This window comes from Protopterus annectens, chromosome 6.part1, assembly GCF_019279795.1.
Source record: "Protopterus annectens isolate FY-2018-M chromosome 6.part1, PAN1.0, whole genome shotgun sequence".
Classification (NCBI taxonomy): Eukaryota; Metazoa; Chordata; order Ceratodontiformes; family Protopteridae; genus Protopterus; species Protopterus annectens.
In genome coordinates this window covers 32,716,140-32,737,638 of record NC_056738.1, presented here as the reverse complement: position 1 = coordinate 32,737,638, position 21,499 = coordinate 32,716,140, and the positions used below count along the sequence as shown (strand labels likewise).

At 41.7% G+C, this 21,499-nt stretch overlaps 1 protein-coding gene across 1 annotated transcript in view; it reads left to right on the top strand.

Moving 5' to 3' along the window:
- CAD (carbamoyl-phosphate synthetase 2, aspartate transcarbamylase, and dihydroorotase) overlaps window positions 1-21,499 on the top strand; it is a gene marked incomplete in the record, with an annotated part of 2,299,829 nt that overhangs the window by 1,843,428 nt on the left and 434,902 nt on the right. Inside the window, 1 exon segment of the mRNA XM_044075466.1 lies at window positions 1,670-1,817. Within this exon segment, the coding sequence (XP_043931401.1) occupies window positions 1,670-1,817 (148 nt within the window).

Sequence of the window (21,499 nt, the reverse complement as noted above, 5' to 3'; positions counted from 1 at the left end):
ATACTTATGAAAAAAATGTCTCTGCCTCAGCCTCTTAGATGTCAGTAGCTTGCATAATTGTTTAATCTTACAACCTGAGAAGGTTCCATCTTCATCAACTAGTAGAATAACCATCAGTCTTTGTCCTTTAAACAAACCAGTACATCTGCCTAGAGGGACAGCTTGACATGTGCACCATTCAAAGTGTATTCCTTTTTACTGATTTACGTGTTAATTCTTTCACTGGCTGCATGTGCACTGTAGGAATTTGGGGAAGCGTGGAAAACCTTATTTTACTCCGTGACACTGAGAAAAACTGGGCAACATCTGTGCAGTAATCTTAACTACAGCCTGGCAACCTTCTCACATGTGAGCAAGCAAGCAGATGACCTCTGAGAGCCAGATGTGTGAGGAACTATTAAAAAAAAAAAAAAAAAAGTAAAACTCAGTTATTTCACCAGCCAGACTTGCCACCAAAATACCATGTCCCTTAGTCTGTGCCTTCTGTGACAATTTGACTTTGAACCCATATTTATCTAGGTTGATAAACCTTGGCATAATTGGGGCAAGTCTGGGTACTACCAAACTAGACTATTTTATAATCTTGATTCAAAGTTGAAATTGGGATGCTAAGACAGTGGAACAGGCGTATTCTTCCTTTCCTAATATACAACTGATTTTACTGAATATTTCCAAGTTTGGAACTTCCAAACAACACTCACCCCCCCCCCCCCCCCACCACCACCACCACCAAAGCTGGTAGAGTTCAGAGTGGTATCATACACCCTATGGTCATCCCCTTTTAAGGAGACACTTCAGTCTGAATTGGGGTCTGTAAGGGTCAAGCTATTTAAATGAATCCTTGCAAGATGCACCATAGTATGCACACGTTCTTGAACTGGGCTAAGGTAACTCTTCACACACGGTGAATGGATTAATAGAATTATCAGTGTCCTGCTTCACAGTATGAAAGGCCTTTTCTTTGTTTAAAAAAAAAAGTTGATGTAGATCAGTTTTGAAGGTGTATTGCCTTTAGCCACAGCTGCTGCTGCAGCAGCAGCCATTGTTTGAATAGCAACTTAGTGAACTGGAAGATTGGTGAGGGACGGAGTATGTGATCATTTGTCTGAAGGACAGATCTTTGTGAGAAGGTGTGGGTCTTCTCATCAAAGGCAGTATTGGAGACCAGGAGCTAGCTTGTAGGTATTTGCAGAAACTCAGTCCGTAGGATCGGCATTAACTTGTCTGCAGGAATGCTTGCACATGTACTTTACCCCTTGTTATGCTCATTACTTATTGTATGCACTTTAGCCAGTGAGATGTTAGTGAATCATGCAATAAAACTGTCTTCATGCCACTAATGTAACCGTTTTGATGGATGCTGACATTGCAGTTATTCCCATTTTATTGCATATAATGACTTTTCTCTGTACAGGGAAGACAGCATCCCTTCCCAGAGTCAGTCAGATGGAGATCATTTAGGCACAGGGATTCCATTCAGGTGAAGATAGTTTCAAAATGAGTTGATGGATATAGTCAGGCATAAGTTCACAGGCAAGTGTAGCAATTTTTCATTCGGTGTAAATCTCTACATTCAAAAGTCCTGTCATGATTTTACTGAATGTAATACACTGATTTTATTTTAAAATATATAGAGTATGCAAGTCTGTAACCAAGTATTTATTTACAGACTCCAGAGAGACGACCAGTAGTACATAGTGAGGTTATCCGGAGTAGAGCCCCCAGCCCTCGCAGAGGAGGAGGAGCAGCTGCCGGTGAAGGAAGATTCCACCTCCCACCCAGAATCCATCGTTCTTCTGATCCTGGACTGCCTCAGGGTATGCAGCATTACTGTATGTTCACATCTTTATGTGGGGACTTGGCTTTTGCATTTGGATGAATACATTTTTGGTGAAAGCACAAAAAGCAAGGGCTGTTCACTGAAATTACTTTTCGCTGATAGTGTAGTTGCTTTTTCTCCACTGTCGTGTGACGTTGGAGTTGGCGTATATATAAGTCCTGGAGGAGAGGGGGAGGGGTCCAAGTGATCTTGCTCCCCTGCAAATCAAAATTTGTTGTACTGTTCACCAAAGGTGCTATTGGCAAACAGTTTTTGATTTTTGCTTACTTTTACTGAAATTACCTTGAGTGACTCACTATAAATCCCTTTTATGTACATGTATTAGAGTTTTGAAGGTTTTTGGAAATGCCTGCACTCTTTAATTTTAGTTTCACATTTTTATTCTTGTGATGCTTTGCTTCATTTAATGTACTGCCATCAACTCACACTCAGTGTTTACTGTTTCTGTCTTTTAGGTAGGTATGTTAACTACAATTGTCCAGCTGGGACGTCTTGTATTAAGTCTTGGAGAGAGGGATATCTCCAAGTAATTAAGTAATTATTCATAAAGCATTGCACAGAAAATGGGGGAAAATGCTAACCTCAAAAGTGGTTGTTGAAAATGTACTGAATATTATTATGCAGCACCCCATCTGTAGGTCTGTATTCTGTCTAGGTAATATTGGCTGTGGAAAGGTTCTCTTTTAGCAGAGCACCTTAATGCTGTGTGATAGTTTGTTGCATAGCTTTCTTAGTCGTGTAAGAAGTCTAGAATCTGTTATTAGAATATGGAATTTTAATTAGATGCCGCAGTCGTTCTCTGAGCATCTAGGTGGAATGTCTCCATGAAGTTGTATTTTTGAGGGCTACACATTTAGGAGACTATAAGAGTTTGTGAGCAAAGGATAGCTGAACTTTGGCTAGATGATGGATAAAATTCTATCCAACAAAGATTCTTGAATGATGAGTATGAACTTTTGCCATGGTTACCAGAAGCCAGTTCTGAGAATCGTTTGTAAGCTTGCTCAAGCTTGTGCTGAAACACAGATGACATCCCATTTAGGAGATGGTGTGATTACACAAGTGAAGAGAGGAGGTAAGAATTAGTTAATTTATTTTGTTTAAAAATGTTTGACTGTGTATCAACCTTTAACATACCTGGCCTGTCCATCAGCAACTGTTTTATTTCTTTCTAGTTTATATTAATTGCTTCAGTAGTGCAGTTTAGCACCTCTGCTGCTCTTTCTCCTTTACTTTCATCTTCCCAGCAACAGTGTTCCTCTGTATTGAGTGCTGTTTTTGCATTTTTGTGTCCAAAATATTTGTCTTTCTGTCAGTTTTTCCATTTAAACAGTCCATTTTCTTAAGTATGGACTGGTTTGATCTTGCAGTCCACAGAAGTCCCAAAACTTTTAATACCACCTAAATCTTTTTTTTTGTTGCACACACCTTACTTGTGGTCCAGCGATCTCAGCAATATTACTACTGGGGAAAACCAGAGCTTTAGCTGTATGGACTTATGTTGACAAAGTGACACTTGTAAAATATTTTGCCATAGCTTTCATGCCAAGACTTCAGTTGATCTTTGAGATGAGAAAAATAATCTCTCACTGCCTCCAGTTCTTCATCCATTTGCAAAGAATTAGTTGGCTGCATGACTTAATTTTAGATGTTCATAGCTTTCATTCCAAGACGTCAGTTGATCTTTGAGATGAGAAAAATAATCTCTCACTGCCTCCAGTTCTTCATCCATTTGCAAAGAATTAGTTGGCTGCATGACTTAATTTTAGATGATCATAGTGTTTCACTGTTGCAGTCATTACACTTAGGTTATCCTGCTGGCAGGCTACTCGCAGTCAGCCTGAATTCCAAAGTCCTGGTCCGGTGTCGGTTGCTGTCGCCTCTTCCCTGACGTCAGTGCGCCAGGGGTATAAAAGATGCAGCCGACGCCATTTACTTCAGTCTTTCTTGCCGCACGGTGCATGAAGCAAAAGCAGTTCGCAAGTGCCGGTCGGCCGACTCCTGAGATTTTCAAAAACGAATTTCAGATCCGAAGTCTTCATTAAAGCTAAGTACCCCATTGGGGAAACTTTTTTCTTGCTCCAGACCGATGTCAGAAAAAGTTAATTGTATTTCTTTTGAGAAGCAAATACCTCATAAGGATTTTCATTCTTACTGTATTCCTTGCCTAGGCCCTGACCATGACGTTGATAGTTGTCGGTTTTGTGCTAGATTTAACCAACGCACTATTAAGTGTCGGTACGATTTTGCCTTTCATTACTTTAGCCAAAGATTTAATTATACAATGCCATCGGAACAGCCGACGACCGGAGTTTATAAAAAGCGAAAGGAAAAGGACAGGCATCCGAGGTCCAAAACTGACGAGGCCTCCGCTAGGCCAGTCGCCGGTTCTCAGTGAGGTGCTTTCGCAGCCCCGGACGCCCGCTACCGACTCCCACGTGCAGACAGCTAGGTCTCTGGATACTCAAGGTATTGGACACTCGGAAACTATTCCCTCAGATGGGTCCGGAGCTGCTGAGCAGGCATCAGCTTCTGAGGGTGTTTTCAGACCTATACAGTTATATGTCAAGCCAACCTTAGCTTCAAAGGCAAAGACTAAAACAGCTTTAAAGACAAAGAAACAAGTACAGCATTCTCCTGGACCGACTTCTATGCCTAAGAAACAGATGCTTAAAATGGCCGAAGACCTAATTACTTTGATCAGGGGTTCCCATCCCCCTCCTGATAAGAGGCCTAGGCAAGACATAGAATATGACTCTTCTGATCAGGTTTCCATTTCCTCTGACTCCTCTTCTGAACAGGGTTATTCTCTTCCTCCCTATGAGGATTCTGATGCTGAAGAATCTATTCCTTCAGCCTCTTCTCCTGAGGATTATTCTTTTGGGGAAACCCTGCATACCACGAGGGAGCATTTTCACTGGGAGAGCCAAGATTACTCTGAATCTAAGAAAAGGCTCAGAGACTTTCTTTTACTGCCTCAGCACAGACCTCTGGTTATTCCACCTGTTCTAGACATTGTAGATTATGTATTTTCAGAGTCCGGCCTATCTCCTGACTCTTTACCCTCTGCACCTCTTAGGCCAGACAGATACTACAGGGTTCCAGATTCTCATAAATTTCTATATAAAAACCCTGCTGCTGACCCTGAAACTATATTTCAGGGTCCCAAAGGGGTCAAGGCTTCCACCGCAAAAAATTTTGTCCCCTCTGATAGGGACTCTAGGGCACTGGACAGATGGGGGGAAAAAGTTTACACTTCTGCTACCTTGGCTGTAAGGGCTTTAAATTGTCATTTTCATATGCTTAAATATAAACAATACTTAATGTCACTGTTAAAACAGAAAATGTTGACAAATTCTGAATGTTCTGAAAACAAGGAAATGCAGGATTTATTGCATGCAGCTGAACAAGTGGGAAAGCATACTTTGCAATGTGGTTTTGATTCACTGGAGGTCTCTTGCAGGGCCGCTGTTACAGGTTCTGTCATTAGAAGGCATGCTTGGTTAAAGGAACAGAATCTGCCTGATCATGTTAAAGCAAAATTATTGGATGCTCCATTACAGCATGATACTTTGGTTCCAAAAACAAATACACCTCGCAGCCAAAGTCCTCCAAACCACAGAACACAGTTTATTCACAAAATAAGAGACAAAATGGTTAAGCGCTTTCATCAGTTGACTTCATCAGAACAATGATTACATAAAAAACACTCACTTAAATATAAAACCTTGCCCACAATTAAGTAACAGGTGACCAATCATTAAAACAAAACTGTTCTTAAAGTGAAAAAGTCCATAAGGAAAAAAATGATGAATAAAAATAGAAAATAGAAACTGCTATTAATGCTGTATAAATTACTATAAATATGCTGTCACATTAATGTAATAATAAAGCTCATATAATAAGATATACTAAAAAATATGTATATATTAAAAGCTGAAACATGCCACATGAAAACCTTCATAATATGGATACATTAATTTACTACTATGAAATAGATAGTTCAACTACCATAAAATGAATCTAATATCACACTAAATATAAGAATATAGATGTGTAAATATATAAAAATTCACGGAAACCAATATAAAATGCCTATCACAATTTATAAGCTCTAAATTTGAGCTCTGATTTGATGCTAACATGGTCGTTAAGGCCAGGTGGAACAGTTGAATTCAGTTCTAACTGCCATCTAGCTTCTGCCCTAAGAAGTTGGTTGGTCCAGTCACCCCCTCTTATATCTTTACCTACTACTTCGAGAATGCCAAACTGGAAAGAGTGTTCAGGGAAAGATTTAATGTGTTTAAATAGTGCATTCTTTTCATCATGTTTAGAAATGTTGTATAGGTGCTCATAAATCCTCCCACATAACTTCCTTTCCGTCTTTCCTACATAATATTGTTTGCATAACTGGCATACTGCTAAATACACAACTCCTGAACTATTGCAAGTCCCTACCCTGAATCTCACTTCAATATTATAGGGTCCCAGTAACACCGACGGGGTACTAATAATATATTTGCAATACTCACAGGCACCACACTTAGTTGTCCCCCTGTTATTAATTTTCTTAACCTGCCCACGGTTTTCCAGTAGATTTTTTAAATTCCTATTTACCTTATAAGTAAACGAGGGTTTGTTGCCAACAATTGACAATAAATCTTTATTACACTTGAACATATTCCAGTTGTTCATGATAATATTTTTAACAAGGACAGATGTTTCACCCTCAATCAACACCATAGATTTAGTGTAATCCAAACCCTTGTTACTGTCAACTACAATGTTAATCTCAGTGGTACCAAGTAGTGGTTTAAATCTCAAACCCCATTCATTAACTACTTGTTCCTTGATATCTTTCACAAACTTCAAGGGATAGCCCCTCACTCTGAACATGTCAACCAACTTGTCCGTTTCAGAAATCACAGAATCAATATTGGAGCACATTCTCACAACTTGGACCATTTGACCCTTCACAATGTTCCTCTTAACATAGTAGGGATGGCAACTAGAAAAAGCCAAATAGTCATTTGAAAATGTCGGTTTCCTGTAAATATGAGACTGAAAACAACATTTTGCGGAGTCTTTGTACAAAAATACATCTAAATAATTAATATTAGAGGACCCAAAGGAACCTGTAAATTTAAAATACTCACATCTGTCATTTAAAAACTCCATAAAAGATTCATGAAGACCATCTTTCTTCTATAAAATAAATAAATCATCTAAAAACCTAAGGTAAACCAACCACTTATCTGAAAATGTACACCGAAAAATAAAATTAGTCTTCCATTTGTACATAACTAAGTTGGCAAAGAGGGGGGGGTGCAGCTATTGCCCATGGCTACACCAATAACTTGCCTAAAAAATTCCCCTTCAAACATAGTTATTTTTTAAAATAACTTCCATCAAGACCATAATAAAGTTGATCATGGTGTTACCCAAGTTTGTCTTTTCAACCAATGCCTCATGGAAGAACTCCAAGCCCTTCTCATGGGGAATGGAGGTAAATAAATCAACCACGTCAATAGTAGAAAAACACACTTCATTATCATAATAATCATGTTTGATTCTTTTTAAGAAATCCCAGGAATCAATCAATATATGCTCAATGGGAGCCAAGCTTTTCCTAACAATATGATCCACAAACACCCCTAAAGGGTATGTAACACTGTTATTACCAGCAATAATTAACCGGTAAGGTGGGTCACTTATATTTTTATGCATCTTGGGAATCCCAAAGGCAATAGGAATGGTAGGTTGTTCAGTATACAAAAAATTATACATTTCTTCATTAATAGCACCTTGAAGTAATGAATCTTCTAATAATAATCTGATCTTTCTATAAGATATATTGATTTCATTCTTCGACACACATTCAAATTTAGTATCATCCTGCAACATGCTAAAAATCGTATTATTATAATCTACCTTATTTACGACGGTCATGCCTCCCCCCTTATCAGGTTTCATAAACCTTAAGTTGTCATTACTTCTCAGTTGTTCCAAAAGTAATTTCTCAGTCCTGGTTAAATTAAAATATTTTGGTTTATGTACCTTCAATTTTTGATATATTTCCTGGCAACATATTTTTTCAAAGGTGTTTAACAGGGGGTGTAAAGGGGGATTAAAACAGCTCTTTTTCAAGCATAAAGATGTTCCACTAGTATAGGTCTCACAGGTAGAGTCTTTATATAAAAGGCTCAAATTTAATTTCCTTACAAAGAGCTTTAACTCAGTTAACGTGTTACTAATATTAACCTTTTTAGAAGGTACAAATTTTATACCTTTCATAAATAAATGAAACATATCTTCATTAATATTGATGCCTGCATAATTAAAAATCCTAAAGCCCTTGTATGTAAAAAGCAAACCATCTAATACAGACGTAATAACCCTTGAATCTACAAGTTCAGAATCCTGATCACTAACTAAGACTGGGGATTGCTGTTCTTTTTCCAACCCGTTTGTCCCCTGTAGCTGTTTTTCCTCCTCCCTCCCCCTTGAGCTCCTAAAAAAACTTGTTCTTCTTCTCACTATTTTTGTGCTGTAAACGAGCAGATCTTCTCAAAGGGGGAAATTCAGAATCATAATGATTATAGACCAACCCCTGCCTATCCATATGCATTGGAACTCTTGCTACACCCTCATTAACCTGAGTACTACCAGTAATGTTCTCACCATCACAGTATGCCTTAGGCAAGGGATAAGCAATATTGTGTTTGTATTCATAATCATCCCTAAGCAATTTCTTCTTTTTCCTATCTATTTTCATGCCTACATCATATTCAACTTTGTCAAAAATATTGTTATATCTAAAATTAATTCTATTAAAATTAACATCATTCAAGATATATTTATTAAATTCATCTATTTCATTTAAAAGCCCATCAATTCTTTTAGTATTAATTCTAATGATAAAATCCAGCAGTTCCAAACCGTGCCTGTCGAACATCTCCAACAGTTCACCAACCTCAGGTTGCCCCTTTTTGAGGCCATTCGGAAATTTAAAAATACGTAAACCTTTTGGTACCCTTTTCTTCTCCACACATTCTTTAAGATATGCGTTGTCACACTGCAGGGCTCTAACTTTATAAAGTTTAGTCTCTAGGGATACTAACCTCGAGTCCAATGTATTCGTTGTATCAACAGTTCCATTTTTAAAGAACCCATAATCTGTTTTCTTACAGTCACAGTTTTGGTTGAAAGTACAAATTCCCCCTCTAATAGAGTTTGCGTTGTTAGTTTGGCGTATTTCATCCAAAGAATCCAAAGGAAGTTATGTAGGAGGATTTATGAGCACCTATACAACATTTCTAAACATGATGAAAAGAATGCACTATTTAAACACATTAAATCTTTCCCTGAACACTCTTTCCAGTTTGGCATTCTCGAAGTAGTAGGTAAAGATATAAGAGGGGGTGATTGGACCAACCAACTTCTTAGGGCAGAAGCTAGATGGCAGTTGGAACTGAATTCAACTGTTTCACTTGGCCTTAACGACCATGTTAGTATCAAATCCGAGCTCAAATTTAGAGCTTATAAATTGTGATAGGCATTTTATATTGGTTTCAGTGAATTGTTATATATTTACACATCTATATTCTTATATTTAGTGTGATATTAGATTCATTTTATGGTAGTTGAACTATTTATTTCATAGTAGTAAATTAATGTATACATATTATGAAGGTTTTCATGTGGCATGTTTCAGCTTTTAATATATACATATTTTTTTAGTATATCTTATTATATGAGCTTTATTATTACATTAATGTGACAGTATATTTATAGTAATTTATACAGCATTAATAGCAGTTTCTATTTTCTATTTTTATTCATCATTTTTTTCCTTATGGACTTTTTCAGTTTAAGAACAGTTTTGTTTTAATGATTGGTCACCTGTTACTTAATTGTGGGCAAGGTTTTATATTTAAGTGAGTGTTTTTTATGTAATCATTGTTCTGATGAAGTCAACTGACGAAAGCGCTTAACCATTTTGTCTCTTATTTTGTGAATAAACTGTTTCTGTGGTTTGGAGGACTTTGGCTGCGAGGTGTATTTGTTTTTGGATTCGTATTGTTGTGTTACACCAGGTTGGTACCGATTTTTGTTTAGTATACTTTGTTTGGTGTTAAGGCAGAAGAGGTGTTGAAGAAAATGGAGGATAAAGTGAAATATATGCAGACAGTTAAGGATTTCCTACAGGTACAGCCACCCAGATTTAGCAGGAACTGGCCTTCTAAGAATTGGTCCTTTCCAGTATCAGACAGGCCACAAAGAGGCAGATACAGACGCCCTAGAGGCAGATCCCATCCCCAAGGCTCATACAGGTCTAAACAATGGGGTGCTTCTACCTCCAAAAGCAGAGAAGATAAATCACAGCCATATAGGAAACAGTCCCATTGACTTTCCTCTGCCAATGCCAAGCACTTATCTTTTGGCAGCATCCTTAGGGGGAAAACTAGCACTTTTTTCACAAAATTGGCACATGATCACCCAGGACAAATGGGTCTTGAAGATAGTGTCTCAGGGCTACAGGTTCCACTTTCACACCCTTCCAAAGACAAAAGTTATGCCAGACCTGCCACACAATCAATGGACAGAGGCACAAAAACAGGTTTAATCTCTCATGGACATGAAGGCTATTCAGCGAGTACCACAGCAAGAGCAGGGACAAGGATTTTACTCAAGGCTTTTCTTGGTACCCAGAAAGGACAAAGCTTGGAGACCAATACTGGACCTGTCTATTCTAAACACTTTTCTGGACGTTCCAAAATTCAAAATGTTGACTCTGCAGCAGTTTCTGCCCATGCTGGGCAAGAAGGCTTGGCTTGTAACTTTGGACCTCAGAGGCATAGCTGCATGTCCCAATCAGACAATCTTGCAGAAGATACCTCAGATTCATAGCTGGCTCAATGCCCTACCAATTATCTGCACTGCCCTTTGGCTTGTCTACTGCACCCAGGGTCTTCACAAAACACCTGGCCCCAGTAATTGTATTTTGCAGACAGAGGAATCCAAATATATGCCTACTTGGACTGCCTTATTCAAGCAGAGAACAAGGACATTCTACTGAAGCATCTGGCGTTTGTAAAAAGATTACTAATTTGCCTAGGGTACACAGTAAACGAAAAGAAATCGAAACTAGTGCCCTCTCAAGAGATAATATTCCTGGGTGCAAGCTTAAATACAACTGCCCAGATGGCTTATCTCACACCAGACAAACAAAGGCAACTGACTTCTTACTTTGAAAAAATGGCAACAAAGACCCAGTTATCTGCAAGAAAAATTCTGCAGGCTTTGGGCTTCATGGCATCCTGCTAATTCCATATGCAAGACTGCATATGAGGAAGCTACAATGGTATCTAAAAAGTGTTTGGACTCAACATTGCCACAACCTGGAAACATTAATTACTTGCATTCCCTGCCTGCAACAGGATTTTTGATGGTGGGCACAGGCCTGTCACCACAACAAGGGACAGCCATTCACTTTACCCACAGCCAGGCAGACACTAACAACAGATGCATCAGATTATGCCTGGGGGGGCCCACATGGCAGGAAAATGTATTCAGGGCACTTGACCCGCAAGCCAAATGCATCTTCATATCAATCAAAAAGAGATGCTAGCTGTACAGAATGCCCTGACAGCGTTCAAGGATCTACTTCATCCAGGACAACTGCTGATAAAGACTGACAATACTACAGTCATGTGGTATATAAACAAGCAAGGAGGCACACATTCCTACCCCCTCTGCAGACAAGCCATGACTTTGTGGAAGACAGCATTGACTTATCAAGTACATCTGCAAGCACAATTCCTGCCAGGAAGGACAAATACTCTGGCAGACGAACTAAGCAGAAACCTCATGGACCTCCACGAGTGGAAACTAGATCCACAAATATTCAGCATGATAACAAGGAAATGGGGATGCCCAGACGTAGATCTATTTGCCTCCCCTCACAACTGCCAACTACAGAGATTTTGCACAAGGGCTTATCACAAGCAAGCATGGAAAGTGGATGCCCTATCATTCAGCTGGAAAACCCTTACAGTATATGCCTTTCCTCCACTGCCTCTCCTCCCCAAGGTACTCCTAAAGGTCAGACAAGAGAAGCCAAAAATGATTCTGATTGCCCCAGACTGGCCACGCCAGCACTGGTATCCAATCCTAAAGAGCTTGACTCAAGGCCCAGCTTGGACATTACCTCAAATTCCTCATTTACTGACCCAACAAAACAATCAGATCCTGGACAGCCAACTCAGAACCCTTGATCTGGCTGCATGGTGGATAATATAACCACTCGGAACACACCTCTCTCTAAAGCAGTTATGGATGTTATTTTGGAGGCTAGGAGGCCCAGCACCAGAAAATCTTATGCAGAAAAATGGAAGAGATTCTGTGCTTGGAACCAGGCGCAAGGAATTGACACACCTGTTCCAAATATTCCTCAGATTTTACAATATCTAACTGAGATGCTGGACAAAGGCCTATCCTTCTCATCAATTAAGATCCATGCCTCTGCCATTTCAGCTCATTACAATACGGATCCACCAATTTATTCACATCCACTGCTAAGGCAGTACCTCAGAGGGGCCAAAAACATAAGACCTCCAAGGAGAGCACCAATACCTGCATGGGACCTCAATTTTGTCTTGGAAAAATTCACACTGCCTCCTTTTGAGCCAACCAATACAGCTGAGATAAAATTCTTATGGAAAACAGCTCTGCTCCTAGCAATAACTTCAGCAAGAAGAGTCTCGGTTACAGGCATTAATGGCCGTGGAACCTTTTATTATTTTCCATCCGGACAGACAAACCCAACATTTATGCCTAAAGTAGTGTCCAGTGTGGCTCTTAACCAAACCATTCATTTGCCTACCTTTTATCTAAACCCACAGAATAAAGGGGAGAGACTTCTGCATTCTTTGAACATATACAGACAGCTACGCTTCTACTTGGACAAAACTAAAGCTTTCAGAAAGACTGAGCAGCTCTTAGTGGCATATGCTGCAGGATCGCAAGGAAAAGCTATTTCAAAGCAGACTTTCAAAATGGGTAGGCCACTGCATTCGTTTCTGCTATTCACAACATGGCGAATCAGTGCCTAAGGGCATTAGGCCACATTCAACCAGAGCAGCAGCCACTTCAGCAGCCTTCCTTCAGAGGAGTACCAACCAAGGATATTTTGGAGACTGCAACTTGGACTTCAGTGCACACTTTTACAAAGCACTACCACTTACCTCTTTACTCTAAATCCAGAGCAGGCTTTGCCACTGCAGTTCTGTAGGGCCTCATAGCCTCTCCTAATTCTATTTATGCCCAGCCACCCAACCTCAGCTTTGGGATTCAACCCAAGTGTAATGACTGCAACAGTGAAACATGATGAACATAGTACAGTTGTGTACCTACCATAAATGTATATGTTCGAATGTATTCACTTTGCAGTCCAGGTTACCCTTCCACCATCCCCCTTTCATTGCTGGGACTTGTATGTACTTCTCTATTCTATGCAACCTATGTGGTGTATTTGCTTGTAGATGAAGGTAAGGTTTATGTTAGTGCATGCTTTTTTATAAGCAGAATTTTAGCCTACCCTTTTGGGGGGCACCTGACATCTGGGGCAAGAAAAACTAAAGAAAATGGCGTCGGCTGCATCTTTTTATACCCCGGCGCACTGACCTCAGGGAAGAGGTGACAGCAACCGACGCCGGACCAGGACTTTAGAATTCAGGCCGACTGCAGGTAGCCTGCCAGCAGGATAACCCAAGTGTAATGACTGCAACAGTGACTACACTTCTAACATCTACATTTATGGTAGGTACACAACTGTACTTTCTGATGTTGAACAGCAAGCCTGGCTGAGAGTCTGTCTGGAATGTTTGGCCTGGCTTGAGTGTCTGGAATGTTTTGGCCTAACAGAGCTTGCTAAATTGGATCTTAGTTTTAGTAACAGAATTTTTATATTATGGCAGAATGCTAGTTGATCATATGAAGATAATTTTGATATTTTTGTTGAAGTAAGCCCTTCATTAAGAGGTGAGCCCTGGGGAGAAGTAATAAACCAGAGTCCTGTCGTGACTGGGGTGGTGGATGTATTGAGATGAATGGAGAATAATAAACATTCTGTTATTAGCTGTTCTGGGAGTACATCTTTGATCTCTTTACAAGCCCTTATCACTTTCCCAGTCATGTAGAGAGAAGTTATGTAGTATAGATGTAACAAGCTGAAGAGAAGTTATCTGCTAGAGTGATGTTGGAGTTGTCTACTTGACATTTAATTTAATTCCTCAGTTTTAGTTTTTTTGTGCATCTGGTAAGCCCAGTGGATGTATGACTGTTTCGAGGCCAACCTGGGAGTAGTGTCAAAGTAACTTGCTCAGAGTACACACATTAGAGACACAAATGCTGAAAGAATCAAACAAAAGACTACCAGAAAGCAGGTTGCTAACCGTTTTTAACCTTGTGGCGCATGTGTATTAAGTGACATGCATGAAGAGCTAACAGCAGCCTTTTTTATTAGACAGATTACCAGTGCAAGAACCATTTTCTAGCATTGTGTGAAACTCTGATTTGTCAAGGGTCTCCAGAAGACTTCTGTTAAATACTGTCAAGAGATTTGGAGAGGTCGGGAAATACAGTATCAGGCAAGTTACCTTTAAATGGCATTGAATATATTCCACAAGGTCCAGACCTGTGGTGTCAGTACCACCCATGATGAGGTATGAAACCATGTTAGTGGATTAAGTAATCCAGTACTTGTTGATGGATACACTTTTCTAGACTTTTGTGAGTAGGGGAAGAGGAGCAGTAGGGGTATGTAGCATAGTTCAGTGACCCCCACCACCACTATTATGGTGGAGCAAAATATACATGCTTCCAGCATGATGAAACTCTGTGTTCTTTTATGAAGCTGTTAATGAACGCAGTGACTGCCTGGAAGATGACTTCCCAGAGTACCTTAAAATTGTTGGTTGTACCATCAAGAGCAGCCCAAACCAAGCTTTCTTTTTTTTCTTTGTGTGAAACTTTGAGAGTACCTGTACTTGTTGTTGGGAAGCAGGTCTGGCCATTTCAGCGGGGTTATTATTTCTAATGAATTTGTGCACAGCGTCATGGAAATTATAGTGATCAGCCACCACATTATTAAGTTAGCTAGAGTGACAGATCTGGGAATGAGCAGGGTGGAGAAGATGACTGACATCCAGAATATTTTAAGGAGCGGGGTTAATTGACATGTTCAGACTGATTTGAGGAGGGTATTCATCCTTATTAGGATTGCTCTTTTTATTTGTATGCAGATGTTCTTCATGTTTCACTGTTGCAGTCATTACATTTGGGTTATCTGCTTGCAGGTAGCCCTCAGTCGGCCTGATTAACAAAGTGTTGAGTCCTGCATCGGTTGCTGTCCCTTCTTCCATGACGTCAGGTCGTCTGGTATAAAACATGCAACCGACGCCATTACATCAGTCTTTCTTGCCGTGCGGTGCCCCGAAGTAGAAGCAGTTCACAGGTGCCGGTTGGCAGACTCAAGAAATTTTCATTTTCGAGTTTCAGAACTGAAGTCTTCAACTAAAAGCTAAATACTCCGTTGGGGAAACTTTTTCTTGCTCTTAACTGATGTCAGTAAAAGTAAATAATTGCATTACTTGTGGAAAGCAAATACCTCATAAAGATTTTCATTCGTACTGAATTCCTTGCCTAGGCCCTGACCACAACGTACCTCGCTGTCAGTTTTATGCCTTATTTAAACTACAAACTATCCATCGGTATATTTACGCTTCTAAATATTTTGGTGCTCGGTTCAATTATCCTGATATGTCTTCGGTCAGCTATCCAACTACCGACATTCTGAAAAAATGCAGACACAGGCCACCTAGGTCCAAAGTTGCCGACGACGCTTCTAAGCCAGTTGCCAGTTCGCCGGTACTCAGTGAGGCGCTTTCGCAGCCCCTGATACCCACTACTACTGATTCGCAGGCCTCTACTGAGACCCATTCGGAGTCCGGTATGCTGCGAGATGCTTCAACTATGGAACCTGCAGATGTCTCTACCTTGGATGGGTCCGGAGCCACTGTGCAGGCACTGGCTTCTGAGGGTGTATTCAGGCCTACTGACTTGCGTATTAAACTGACTCCATCTTCTTCTTCAAGGCCTAAATCCCGAACCGTGCCTAAAAAACTGACGCCCAGACCGCATGGTCAGGCCTTTATGCCTAAAAAACAGATAAGAATGGCTGAAGACCTTATTACTTTAATCAGGGGAAGCCAACCTTCCCCGTTTAAGAGACCTAGGACTGAGTTTGTGACACTTCCAACCAGGATTCTGAAATTTGTTTCCTCTGATGACCAGGATTTGCCCTCATCTGCCTATGAGGTTTCTGATGCTGAGGACTCCATTCCCTCCCCCCCCCAGAGTATTTCTCTTTTGGTGAAACCCTGCATACTCTCCGGGAGCATTTTCATTGGGAAAGTCAGGATTTCTCTGATTCTAAAAAGAGGCTTGGGGATTTTTTTACTCTTGCCCCAGCACAGGCCTTTAGCCATACCTCCTGTATTAAACATTGTTGATGATGCATTTGCAGAATCTGGCTTGGCCCCTGATTCTTTCTCCTGCTCCCAGGAAACCTGATAGATATTACAGGGTCCCTGACTCTCACAAGTTCCTTTTCAAAAATCCTACTGCGGATCCTGAGACCATTTCACAGCGGCCTAAGGGCCTTAAAGCTACTACTGCCAAAAATCCTACCCCTCTGATAGAGACTCCAGGGCGCTGGATAGATGGGGTAAAAAGGTATACATTTCTGCAGTTAGGGCCTTAAACTGCTAGTTTCATTTGCTGAAGTATCAGCAGAATATTATTGGATTGCTTAAACAGAAAATGATATTTCCTGATTGTGCTGAAAATAAGGAATTACAGGAGTTATTGCATTCAGCTGAACAGGTTGGAAAACATACTTTGCAATGTGGTTTTGACACTGTAGAGGCATCTTGCAGGGCTGCGGTAACTGGGTCTGTACTAAGAAGGCATGCTTGGCTTAAGGAGCAATCCCTACCAGGTCATGTTAAAGCAAAATTACTGCATGCTCCCCTAAACCAGGGCCGCCTGTTTGGCAACAGTGCAGAAGTTGTTCTTAAAAAGATGGAAGAAAAAGCTAAATCTATGCAAACAGTTAAAAATTTTTTTACAAGTACAACCTCCAAGATTTAGTAGGCATTGACCTTCCAAGAATTGGCCCTTTTCTGCCTCTTCCAGACCTTCTCAGTTCAAACCCAGATCCAGCAGAGCTCCCAGGCTGCAGTCCCAGGTTACGCACAGGACTAAGCAATGGGGGACCTCCACTTCCAAATCTGGGCGTAATAAGACTCCCCCCTATGGTAAGCTGTTTCAATGACTTCCTTTTAAAATTTCCAAGCACTTATCAACTGACTGCCCCTTTGAGGGGAAAGGTTGCTCTTCATGCAAAGAACTGGGAACTCATTACCCAGGACAAATGGGTTTTAAATATAGTGTGCCAGGCATTCACATTTCACTTCCACACATTGCCAACACCAAGCGGGTGGCCAGACCTACCCCCAAATCAGTGGACAGAGAACCAAAACCAAGTACTTTCTCTCTCAAGCATGGCGGGGGCTCTCAAGCATGGGGGAGGCTATTCTGTTGGTACCAGAAAAGGAAAAGGGACAAGGTTTCTACTCTAGACATTTTCTGGTACCCAGAAAAGACAATTCATGGCGTCATATCCTGGACCTGTCTACTGTAAACACCTATCTGATGATGATGTTAATCCTCGTTCATTCCTTGCGCATGGGTATCGGTTCCGAGCCAGCCATTTTCACAGCTCGCGTCAGCCACAAACTCTCGATCTAAACTCTCACCCATAATTCCCCTCTCCCTGTTACCCCAGATTTCGTTTGCCGCATCGCAGTTAGGTCATGTCAGGCTACTTCTCTTGAGCTAAGTACACATTTTTTTCAAAAATTTGACTAAACTTTTTGAGAAAAAAAAGTAGTTATTTAGTTATCTCTTACCTTATCGCACCTAGCGACTACTCCTTGTGCTCTTATTTTTTTGTTTTTTTCTTTTTCTTACTGGCTAGGTATCTCTTCCCTTTACCATCATTGCTAAATCTTTCTGGGCCTTATCTTCGGGTAATTCCTTTTTGGTAACCCTTCTTTCCCTTTCTTTACTATGACAGATAAAAAAGGCAGTCCAGGTTTTAAAAGATGTGTGGAATGTGACCATAAATTGCCTGTCTCTGATGCACATTTTTTGTGTTTATTGTTTGGGTGTGCTTCATTTAACAGTTGATCTGCCTTGCGGGATTTGTAAGAATTTCACTAATAGGGCTGCCATTGAAAGAAAGAATAAGTTGATTTTAAAGGGGCTATTTAAATCTTCCTTTTCAGAGGCTTTTTCTGGGACTGAGGTCTCATCCCCTCCAAGCTCCCACAAGAAAAGGAGTGATGATTATAAAAAATCTAAGTCTCTTCCATCCTCTCCGGCTGGAGTCCCTATGGAACAGAGACCTAAAAAACCGAAGCTTTCCACTACAGATTTGGCCTCTTCGGCACCGACTGTTTCGGAGCCTAGTTATTTGGTTCAGAGTCCATCGGTGCCATCTACTTTTCTGGCACCGAGTAGTGTGCCTCATACAGTGTCAGAACCGAGGGGCTCCTCGGTTCAGACTCCATCCGCACCGACAGTACAGTCCATACAGTTTGTCTGCCCTGATAGGTGTGTCGACGCCAGTCTCCCTCTCGGTTCAGACCATCGATTCGGTGCCAACTACTCGCTCGGCGCCGACCATTCCCTTTCTGTTACAGACTCTCTCCACACCACCAGCTACCACTTCGGTACCAACCTCGTCGGTGCAGACTTCGGCACCGATGGTTCCCTTTGGGCACACTACTGTTGTTCAGGCCATGCCAACTTTTCTTTTTGCGGTGCAAACTCCCACTGTTGTGGGCACCGAACTTGTTCCTACTTTGGATAGACCTGATTCTCCTTCAACTGTGTCTGTGAGATCCACTAGAAGCCTCTCTGAACACGATGTGCTGCATCTTGTGGATCAATTGCTTCTGGCTAGAGGTATTCTTCCTCCCAGGACCTGTACTTCCTCGGGAGGTAACCATTCTTCGTCAGAGCCCCCGTCACTGTCTTGGAAGCCCTTTACTATAGCACAGTCTTCACCTGTGGTTCCCCTTTTGGATCTCACTAACGAACCTCAGTTGCCTTTGTGTCAGGATTCTCTTGCCACTACCCAGGAACGCTAACTGTGGCAACCCATCTTTGGCTTTCCGTAACCGTCCAGGGACTCCGAGTCAAGAGAAGACTATTGCGTCAGCTGACGTTACTATACTATCATTGCCTCCGCTTTTTACACAAGAACATCGGGCACGAGAGCCTCAGAACTTACTCCCACAGGAGGCCCCTATTGAGCTGTCTTCCCCAGTTCCTTCCTCTGAGAAAGTTCATCGAAAGTCTTCGTGTAAGAGGAAACACATGGACTCCACTGAGGGGTCTCTCACCGAAGACGCAGACTTGGGTGATGGGGAAGGGTCCTCTAGATCACCCTCTTAGGTATCCTTCGGAGATATCCTGAAACAGAGAGGTGATTGGCAGCCCTCTAACCCAACCTCTGAAGACTGTGTTCCTACAGGCCTTTCGTGCCCGGCCCCCTACCTCCTGGGTTACTCCACCTGCCGACGAATTGGTCTGGCTCGTCATGCAGCATGCATGGAAGGCTCCTGACACAGTTGAGGCCATTCCCCGGAGGCCAGATAAAATTTTGTCCCCTCCTGAGAGTGACCCCCATTGGTCCAAAGGTCTTCTGGTAGATGCCTTGGTGGTGGCGGCCACAACTAAAAAGGACCTGGCGGACGAAGAAAGTCAGACTGTTCATCCGCCCAACAGAGTCTCATGCTCTGGACAAAATTGGGAAGCGTACCTTTGCATCAGGGACCTTTGCAATCAGGGCTCTAAACTATATGGCATATTTTACCAGGCTTCAAAGAGACTTAATCTCTGAGCTCTCAAACTTTGGCTGGTGCTGTGTCTGATGAGGTCCGTGACAAAGTGGCCTCTCAATTAGCCACCATTGAATCTATTCTAACTCCTTCATGCGTCTCATTTCTCACGCATCAGAAAGAGCAGCTAGAGCAGTGGGTGCAGGCGTTGTTCTGAGATGACTTGCCTGGATGCGCTTGTGTGATTTCGCGGAACTCTTCAAGGCTTCCTTTATCAACGCTCCAATTGAAGCCTCTTAGTTGTTTGGTCCCAAAGTTAAAATACACTGGCTAGATGTGAACAGGATGGTAAGACCCTTTCTGCCGTGGGTGTCCGTTATTCTTCCCCTCAATGGACTTTCTCCAGAAACCAAAAGAGTGGGAAGATATGGCACAAAAAAATCTCAGGGCTCCTTCCGTGACACACAGACTGATTCTTTCCCCCTAGAAGCAGAGGGGGAAATTCTCAGGGAAGTTGCCCCTTTCGGGGCAGAAGAGGTCCATGTAACCAGGATTCCAGGGATTCTTTCACTGGCCAACCCTACCAGCGCTCCTGAGGACCGGCCCAACTGCTTTCCTCTGGAAGTGGTTGGGGGTCATTTCTCTTTGTACCCTTCTGCCTGGCTAGCCGTCACCACCGATTCTTGGGTACAAAAGATAATAACCAGAAGATGTTCTTCATTCCACATTGCTGCAGTCCTAACCATTGGGTAGTCCAGCTCCAGTCGTCGGCCCCAATCCAAATGTGGATGGCTGCGGTCAACAAGGCGAGCGGACGGACGCCGTCAGGGCGGCAGGGTACTATCGCCGACCGACCCGGCCATCCCTTTTGCAGTTTTTTGCCGTATGGGAAGCAGAAGCAGTTTTAGTTGGTTACAGGTTGAAATCTTGAGAAATATTTTCAGACCCCGGAAGACGTTGGTTGTCACCTGCTAGTTAAGTTTTGGTTTTCTTTTTGCCTTTTTTCTTGCCGGTGTATTTGCCGGATGTCAGAAATTGAATGTTAACTGTATTTACCCTGGGAAGGATTACCATACTCTGGATTACCATACTTTGGCCTGAGCACTTTACGTTGTTGACAGAGCAGCGTTGTGTTTAACAAATTGTGCTATTAAGATTAAGAAGCGCTGCTGTAAGTTAAGTAAGGCTATTAGGTTAGTGTTAAAATGCCGTGCCGGTAATTACAAAATTCGGATGCTCGGAAAAGCGCAAGGACAAAAAAAAACAAAGCAAAAGCATGAAGGGACGCAATCGCAGCGTCGGACGAGAAGTTTCAGTTTAGAAAGGAGGGAGGCCAGTGCCAGGTTTTTCTTTGGAGTTTGAGTCTCAGGCAGAGTTTTTACTTTACTCTCAGTCAAGGTGGGTAGGCTGAGCCAGGGGGGCTTCAGGCTCCTCTTCTCTAACTCTTCTTCCCTCTTCTTCTAGTGGTCCTTGTTCTTCCTCTGTTTCAAAACTTCTTTGAGAGGTAGGCCAAGTCTTCTTCAGCTTCTCTGTTTCTAAGAAACATATGTGCCAAAGAAACATATGCTTAAAATGGCAGAAGATTTAATTACTATGATTAGAATTATAAGAATTAGAGGCCTGGGACCCTGGTTTGAGTTGAGTAGTTTGGTACTCCTGGGTGTTCAGAGAGGCCTCGGAGGGAAGA